The sequence below is a fragment of the Homarus americanus genome, unplaced genomic scaffold (genome assembly GCF_018991925.1).
Source record: "Homarus americanus isolate GMGI-L3 unplaced genomic scaffold, GMGI_Hamer_2.0 scaffold56415, whole genome shotgun sequence".
NCBI lineage: Eukaryota > Metazoa > Arthropoda > Malacostraca > Decapoda > Nephropidae > Homarus > Homarus americanus.
In genome coordinates, this window is record NW_024737610.1 from 7,501 (window position 1) to 17,998 (window position 10,498).

At 44.3% G+C, this 10,498-nt stretch overlaps 1 protein-coding gene across 1 annotated transcript in view; it reads right to left on the minus strand.

The window, feature by feature from the left end:
* LOC121873499 (fibrinogen C domain-containing protein 1-like) overlaps positions 1–10,210 on the minus strand; it is a gene marked incomplete at its 5' end in the record, with an annotated part of 16,376 nt that extends 6,166 nt beyond the window's left edge. The window contains 3 exons of the mRNA XM_042377090.1: positions 189–318; positions 441–598; positions 10,133–10,210. Coding sequence (XP_042233024.1) covers positions 189–318; positions 441–598; positions 10,133–10,210 — 366 coding nt within the window. The remainder of the gene's footprint in view (positions 1–188; positions 319–440; positions 599–10,132) is intronic.
* Between the last annotated feature and the right edge of the window lie 288 nt (positions 10,211–10,498).

Genomic DNA, 10,498 nt, shown 5'->3' on the forward strand with positions numbered 1-10,498 from the left:
ATATTTGGGTCTATTTTGGGAAGTAAATGTAAGTTTAAGTCTTTGATTTAGCCTTCATAGTTACTGTAAAATACCTACTGACAACCTCATTGTTTCAGCTCGGGTTCATGGACCATAGTTGGTGTAAAGAAAGAAAGTGTTGACAGTTAAGTGGCAGGAGAGTGTGTAACATAAGCGTGCTGGTATACCTGTTGTCCTCAGGAGCGACACGGAACACTCGCCACTCTCCATATCGTTGTTCTCCCTGCAGGTTGGTGGCCTCCACCCTCAGGCGGTAACGTGTCTCTCCACCAGTCAGCGTGTGTAGGTTCTCATTTCCTGCAAGTGAACACAATAACCCACCTTGGCTGAGGGTAAGTAAATAAACCTACATTGTGTGATGTTATAGCCATTGGTGGAGTGAGCCACAACAAACTACAATAATATATGAGACACCTTACCCAGCCAGTGTTCTCCTTCAGGGTCCCCGAAGCCCTTCTTGTAGTCTTGCCAAGACCGTGTAAAGTTCTCTTGTGTACTTTGATGGTGACGAGCGAGGAACACCGTCCATGACTGTCCCTCATGTACCTCACAGTACACCCTCACACCTGCTGGTGAACTGACAAACACCTTCATTATAACTACACAACTCTTGTACCTCACAGTCCACCCTCACACCTGCTGCTGGTGAACTGACAAACACCTTCATTATAACTACACAACTCTTGTACCTCACAGTACACCCTCATACCTGCTGGTGAACTGACAAACACCTTCATTATAACTACACAACTCTTGTACCTCACAGTACACCCTCATACATGCTGGTGAACTGACAAACACCTTCATTATAACTACACAACTCTTGTACCTCACAGTACACCCTCATACATGCTGGTGAACTGACAAACACCTTCATTATAACTACACAACTCTTGTACCTCACAGTACACCCTCATACCTGCTGGTGAACTGACAAACACCTTCATTATAACTACACAACTCTTGTACCTCACAGTACACCCTCACACCTGCTGGTCAACTGACAAACACCTTCATTATAACTACACAACTCTTGTACCTCACAGTACACCCTCACACCTGGTGGTCAACTGACAAACACCTTCATTATAACTACACAACTCTTGTACCTCACAGTACACCCTCATACCTGCTGGTGAACTGACAAACACCTTCATTATAACTACACAACTCTTGTACTCACAGTACACCCTCATACCTGCTGGTGAACTGACAAACACATTCATTATAACTACACAACTCTTGGCACCTCCTACAGTACACCCTCACACCTGGTGGTCAGCAGCAAACACCTTCATTATAACTACACAATAACGGCACCCTCACGGTACGCCTCAGCACCTGCTGGTGAACTGACAAAACACCTTCATTATAACTTCCCACACAACTCTTGTGCCTCACAGTACACCCACACACCTGGTGAGTGAACTGACAGCTTAGCCTTCATTATAACTACACAACTCTTGTACCTCACAGTACACCCTTACACCTGCTGGTGAACTGACAAACACCTTCATTATAACTACACAACTCTTGTACCTCACAGTACACCCTCACACCTGGTGGTCAACTGACAAACACCTTCATTATAACTACACAACTCTTGTACCTCACAGTACACCCTCACACCTGCTGGTGAACTGACAAACACCTTCATTATAACTACACAACTCTTGTACCTCACAGTACACCCTCATACCTGCTGGTGAACTGACAAACACCTTCATTATAACTACACAACTCTTGTACCTCACAGTACACCCTCATACCTGCTGGTGAACTGACAAACACCTTCATTATAACTACACAACTCTTGTACCTCACAGTACACCCTCATACATGCTGGTGAACTGACAAACACCTTCATTATAACTACACAACTCTTGTACCTCACAGTACACCCTCATACCTGCTGGTGAACTGACAAACACCTTCATTATAACTACACAACTTGTACCTCACAGTACACCCTCATACCTGCTGGTGAACTGACAAACACCTTCATTATAACTACACAACTCTTGTACCTCACAGTACACCCTCACACCTGGTGGTCAACTGACAAACACCTTCATTATAACTACACAACTCTTGTACCTCACAGTACACCCTCATACCTGCTGGTAAACTGACAAACACCTTCATTATAACTACACAACTCTTGTACCTCACAGTACACCCTCACACCTGGTGGTGAACTGACAAACACCTTCATTATAACTACACAACTCTTGTACCTCACAGTACACCCTTACACCTGCTGGTGAACTGACAAACACCTTCATTATAACTACACAACTCTTGTACCTCACAGTACACCCTCACACCTGGTGGTCAACTGACAAACACCTTCATTATAACTACACAACTCTTGTACCTCACAGTACACCCTCACACCTGCTGGTGAACTGACAAACACCTTCATTATAACTACACAACTCTTGTACCTCACAGTACACCCTCACACCTGGTGGTCAACTGACAAACACCTTCATTATAACTACACAACTCTTGTACCTCACAGTACACCCTCACACCTGCTGGTGAACTGACAAACACCTTCATTATAACTACACAACTCTTGTACCTCACAGTACACCCTCACACCTGGTGGTGGTCAACTGACAAACACCTTCATTATAACTACACAACTCTTGTACCTCACAGTACACCCTCACACCTGGTGGTGGTCAACTGACAAACACCTTCATTATAACTACACAACTCTTGTACCTCACAGTACACCCTCACACCTGCTGGTGAACTGACAAACACCTTCATTATAACTACACAACTCTTGTACCTCACAGTACACCCTCACACCTGCTGGTCAACTGACAAACACCTTCATTATAACTACACAACTCTTGTACCTCACAGTACACCCTCACACCTGCTGGTGAACTGACAAACACCTTCATTATAACTACACAACTCTTGTACCTCACAGTACACCCTCACACCTGCTGGTGAACTGACAAACACCTTCATTATAACTACACAACTCTTGTACCTCACAGTACACCCTCATACCTGCTGGTGAACTGACAAACACCTTCATTATAACTACACAACTCTTGTACCTCACAGTACACCCTCCTTACCTGCTAGTGAACCCGGCAAACACCTTCATTATAACTACACAACTCTTGTACCTCACAGTACACCCTCACCTGAGTATTGAGAACAGCAAACACCTTCATTATAACTACACAACTCTTGTACCTCACAGTACACCCTTACACCTGCTGGTGAACTGACAAACACCTTCATTATAACTACACAACTCTTGTACCTCACAGTACACCCTCACACCTGGTGGTCAACTGACAAACACCTTCATTATAACTACACAACTCTTGTACCTCACAGTACACCCTCACACCTGCTGGTGAACTGACAAACACCTTCATTATAACTACACAACTCTTGTACCTCACAGTACACCCTCACACCTGGTGGTCAACTGACAAACACCTTCATTATAACTACACAACTCTTGTACCTCACAGTACACCCTCACACCTGCTGGTGAACTGACAAACACCTTCATTATAACTACACAACTCTTGTACCTCACAGTACACCCTCACACCTGGTGGTGGTCAACTGACAAACACCTTCATTATAACTACACAACTCTTGTACCTCACAGTACACCCTCACACCTGGTGGTGGTCAACTGACAAACACCTTCATTATAACTACACAACTATTGTACCTCACAGTACACCCTCATACCTGCTGGTGAACTGACAAACACCTTCATTATAACTACACAACTCTTGTACCTCACAGTACACCCTCATACCTGCTGGTGGTCAACTGACAAACACCTTCATTATAACTACACAACTCTTGTACCTCACAGTACACCCTCACACCTGGTGGTGAACTGACAAACACCTTCATTATAACTACACAACTCTTGTACCTCACAGTACACCCTCACAGCTGCTGGTGAACTGACAAACACCTTCATTATAACTACACAACTCTTGTACCTCACAGTACACCCTCACACCTGCTGGTGAACTGACAAACACCCTCATTATAACTACACAACTCTTGTACCTTACAGTACACCCTCACACCTGGTGGTGGTCAACTGACAAACACCTTCATTATAACTACACAACTCTTGTACCTCACAGTACACCCTCACACCTGGTGGTGGTCAACTGACAAACACCTTCATTATAACTCCCCAACTCTTGTACCTCACAGTACACCCACACACCTGGTGGTGAGGTCAACTGACAAACACCTTCATTATATCTACACAACTCTTGTACCTCACAGTACACCCTCACACCTGCTGGTGAACTGACAAACACCTTCATTATAACTACACAACTCTTGTACCTCACAGTACACCCTCACACCTGCTGGTCAACTGACAAACACCTTCATTATAACTACACAACTCTTGTACCTCACAGTACACCCTCATACCTGCTGGTGAACTGACAAACACCTTCATTATAACTACACAACTCTTGTACCTCACAGTACACCCTCACACCTGGTGGTGAACTGACAAACACCTTCATTATAACTACACAACTCTTGTACCTCACAGTACACCCTCACCTGCTGGTGAACTGACAAACACCTTCATTATAACTACACAACTCTTGTACCTCACAGTACACCCTCACACCTGGTGGTCAACTGACAAACACCTTCATTATAACTACACAACTCTTGTACCTCACAGTACACCCTCACACCTGGTGGTGGTCAACTGACAAACACCTTCATTATAACTACACAACTCTTGTACCTCACAGTACACCCTCACACCTGCTCGTGGTCAACTGACAAACACCTTCATTATAACTACACAACTCTTGTACCTCACAGTACACCTCACACCTGCTGGTGAACTGACAAACACCTTCATTATAACTCCACAACTCTTGTACCTCACAGTACACCCTCACACCTGCTGGTGAACTGACAAACACCTTTATTATAACTACACAACTCTTGTACCTCACAGTACACCCTCACACCTGGTGGTGGTCAACTGACAAACACCTTCATTATAACTACACAACTCTTGTACCTCACAGTACACCCTCACACCTGCTGGTGAACTGACAAACACCTTCATTATAACTACACAACTCTTGTGCCTCACAGTACACCCTCACACCTGCTGCTGGTCAACTGACAAACACCTTCATTATAACTACACAACTCTTGTACCTCACAGTACACCCTCACACCTGCTGGTGGTCAACTGACAAACACCTTCATTATAACTACACAACTCTTGTGCCTCACAGTACACCCTCACACCTGCTGGTGAACTGACAAAACACCTTCATTATAACTACACAGCTCTTGTGCCTCACCCAGTACACACCCTCATGCCTGCTGGTGAACTGACAAACACCTTCATTATAACTACACAACTCTTGTACCTCACAGTACACCCTCATACCTGCTGGTGAACTGACAAAGCACCCCTTCATTCTCTTCACAACTCTTGTGCCTCACAGTACACCCTCCACCTGAGTGGTCAACTGACAAACACCTTCATTATAACTACAACTCTTTGTACCCTCACAGTACACCCTCTCACTTACCTGCTGGTGAACTGACAAACACCCTTCATTATAACTACACAACTCTCTTGTACCTCACAGTACACCCCTCACACCTGGTGGTGAACTGACAAACACCTTCATTATAACTACACAACTCTTGTACCTCACAGTACACCCTTACACCTGCTGGTGAACTGACAAAACACCTTCATTATAACTACACAACTCTTGGTCACCTCCACAGTACCCTCACACCTGATTGGTCTGGCAATAAACACCTTCATTATAACTTCTACAACTATTGTACCTCACAGTACACCCTCACACCTGCTGGTGAACTGACAAACACCTTCATTATAACTACACAACTCTTGTACCTCACAGTACACCCTCACACCTGGTGGTGGTCAACTGACAAACACCTTCCTTATAACTACACAACTATTGTACCTCACAGTACACCATCACACCTGTTGGTGGTCAACTGACAAACACCCTCATTATAACTACACAACTCTTGTATCTCACAGTACACCCTCACACCTGGTGGTGGTCAACTGACAAACACCTTCATTATAACTACACAACTATTGTACCTCACAGTACACCCTCCACACCTGTTGGTAGTCCCAGCAATAAACACCCTCATTATAACTACACAACTCTTGTATGCAGTACACCCTCACACCTGGTGGTCAACTGACAAACACCTTCATTATAACTACACAACTCTTGTACCTCACAGTACACCCTCACACCTGCTGGTGAACTGACAAACACCTTCATTATAACTACACAACTCTTGTACCTCACAGTACACCCTCACACCTGGTGGTGGTCAACTGACAAACACCTTCATTATAACTACACAACTCTTGTACCTCACAGTACACCCTCACACCTGGTGGTGGTCAACTGACAAACACCTTCATTATAACTACACAACTCTTGTACCTCACAGTACACCCTCACACCTGCTCGTGGTCAACTGACAAACACCTTCATTATAACTACACAACTCTTGTACCTCACAGTACACCCTCACACCTGCTGCTGGTCAACTGACAAACACCTTCATTATAACTACACAACTCTTGTACCTCACAGTACACCCTCACACCTGGTGGTCAACTGACAAACACCTTCATTATAACTACACAACTCTTGTACCTCACAGTACACCCTCACACCTGGTGGTCAACTGACAAACACCTTCATTATAACTACACAACTCTTGTACCTCACAGTAAACCCTCACACCTGGTGGTGAACTGACAAACACCTTCATTATAACTACACAACTCTTGTACCTCACAGTACACCCTCACACCTGCTGGTGAACTGACAAACACCTTCATTATAACTACACAACTCTTGTACCTCACAGTACACCCTCACACCTGCTGCTGGTCAACTGACAAACACCTTCATTATAACTACACAACTCTTGTACCTCACAGTACACCCTCACACCTGCTGGTCAACTACTGACTGTCACCCGTCTGGTCCCCGAGATGAGCTCGGGATTGTCAGTTGAGTGAAAATGTCCAAAGGAGGGCCACCAGACTGGTGCCTGCACTACGGCACCTCAGTTATCCAGAGAGATTAGAACGTCTCCAACTGCCTAGCTTATACTATAAACGGACACCTCAGAGGACATTACTCAGTCATATGTTTACACCAGCAGCTGGCAGATGCCCGTCCCACTAGGGGTCACAGCTTAAGGTTGAAGCCGCAGATCCAGAAAACCGTAAGGGTAAACTTTTGTAAAGTGAGAATCGTGAACTGTTGGAACAACCTGCCAGAGAGTGTTGTGTGAACTGTTGGAACAACCTGCCAGAGAGTGTTGTGTGAACTGTTGGAACAACCTGTCAGAGAGTGTTGTGTGAACTGTTGGAACAACCTGCCAGATAATGTTGTGTGAACTGTTGGAACAACCTGGTAGAGAGTGTTGTGTGAACTGTTGGAACAACCTGTCAGAGAGTGTTGTGTGAACTGTTGGAACAACCTGCTAGAGAGTGTTGTGTGAACTGTTGGAACAACCTGCCAGAGAATGTTGTGTGAAATTTTCGAACAACCTGCTAGAGAGTGTTGTGTGAACTGTTGGAACAACCTGCCAAAGAATGTTGTGTGAACTGTTGGAAGAACCTGCTAGAGAGTGTTGTGTGAACTGTTGGAACAACCTGTCAGAGAGTGTTGTGTGAACTGTTGGAACAACCTGCAGGAGAGTGCTGTGTGAACTGTTGGAACAACCTGCCAGAGAGTGTTGGGTGAACTGTTGGAACAACCTGCCAGAGAGTGTTGTGTGAACTGTTGGAACAACCTGCCAGAGAGTGTTGTGTGAACTCTTTCAAGACCAGACTTAACCAACACTAGGGCAGGTACAGATACATTTTGTGCCCAGTACTTGCCAACAGTGTATAACAGGCAGTCAGAACTTGCCAACAGTGTATAACAGGCAGTCAGAACTTGCCAACAGCGACGTGACCGACTGCCCAAGCGGCTAACAGGCCGATAAAACAATATTGTTAAAGTAACATTTGTATTGTTGATTCAAGTAAGGAAGAACTGGAGTTGTGTGTAATATAATCAGAATATAAACTTTGACTTGGTAAGTAAGTTGTCTTTCTGATGAACAGAATAGTTAAGTCACTCACTACCACCAGGTGTTAGGGATCACTGCTTATTTTACCAGGAGCAACATGAAAACTTAATTATGAGGCCAAGTTCACTAACTCTACCTCTAACACAACAAGGCTACCACAACTACCAACACAACAAGGCTACCACAACTACTAACACAACAAGGCTACCACAACTACCAACACAACAAGGCTACCACAACTACTAACACAACAAGGCTACCACAACTCCTAACACAACAAGGCTACCACAACTCCTAACACAACAAGGCTACCACAACTACTAACACAACAAGGCTACCACAACTACTAACACAACAAGGCTACCACAACTACTAACACAACAAGGCTACCACATCTACTAACACAACAAGGCTACCACAACTACTAACACAACAAGGCTACCACAACTACCAACACAACAAGGCTACCACAACTACTAACACAACAAGGCTACCACAACTACTAACACAACAAGGCTACCACAACTACTAACACAACAAGGCTACCACAACTACTAATACAACAAGGCTACCACAACTACTAACACAACAAGGCTACCACAACTACTAACACAACAAGGCTACCACAACTACTAACACAACGCGGTATTGTGACAAGTAACACTACCTGACTACTAACACCAGGGTAATGTGAAGCAAGTAACGCTACCACAACTACTAACACAGGTAATGTGACAAGTAACACTACCTGACTACTAACACAAGGTAATGTAACAAGTAACACTACCACAACTACTAACACAGGTAATGTAACAAGTAACACTACCACAACTACTAACACAGGTAATGTAAACAAGTAACACTACCACAACTACTAACTTACAGAGTAATGCCAACAGAAGTAACACTACCACAATGACACTACTAACACAACAAAGATGATATGACAAGTGCTTACTACCTGACTACTAACACAAGGTAATATGACAAGTAACACTACCCTGACTACTAACACAGGGTGATGTGACTGGTGGCTTGCTGCCACGACTACTGACGCAGATGATGTGACAAGTGGCACTACCTGACTACTGGCACAGAGATGATGTGACAAAAGTGACACTGCCGCGGCTACTGGCGCAGAATCAGCCGACAGAGTAACGCTGCCTGACTGCTAACGCAGGGTGATGTAAACCGGTAGCACTGCTGGCTACTGGCACAGGTGATGACAAGTGTACTGCCTGATTGCCTTAGCACGGGTGTTGATTTGACTGGTGGCAACGCTGCCGCAACTGCTGACGCAGGGTGATATGACAAGTGGCACTACCTGACTGCCCCAGCACGCAAGGGTGATATGACGGGTGACACTGCCTGACTACTAACGCAGGGTGATGTGACAAACAACACTACCTGACTTCTTCAACGCAAAGGGGTGATGTGACAAATGACACTGCCACCGACTACTAACACGAGGAGTGATGTGACAGAGCCAACACTACCTGACTACTAACCTGAGGAGTAATGTGACAGAGTAACACTACCACAACTACTAACACCAAGGAGTGATAGTAACTAGTAACACTACCACAACTACTAACACAAGGGTAATGTAAACAAGTAACACTACCTGACTACTAACACAAGGAGTAATGTAACAAGTAACACTACAACTACTAACACAAGGTAATGTAACAAGTAACACTACCTGCAACTACTAACACAAAAGGAATGATATGACAAAGTAACACTACACAACTACAAACCTGAGAGTAATGTAACAAGTAACACTACCACAACTACTAACACAGGGTAATGTAACAAGTAACACTACCACAACTACTAACACAGGGTAATGTAACAAGTAACACTACCTGGCTTCTACCTAACCTGAGAGTAATGTAACAAGTAGCTTACTACCTGACTACTAACCTGAGGTAATGTAACAAGTAACCTCTTGGGATAGATGGTGTGGACTCCGCTCTCTTTTCCCTCCCGCCTTGTACCCGCGTCCTCACAGTCCCTCACAGGTCTGGTGGTCACAACACAGGTGTTAATATTGTCTTGGAACAAAGACCATCTACAGTTAGACTTATGTGATGATATATTAATGTAATCATAACCTAACCCTAACCCTAATGCAAAAACTTTTACCTATGGTAATATTCTAATGTTTAAAATGTTAACACATCCCAGTCTTATTGAGGTAACACTGTCCTAGCACACACCTTACTCCTACTGGTATTAACACTGTCTAGCACACACCTTACTCCTACACAGTATACTGTCTGCTTTACACCTTACTCCTACTGGTAACACT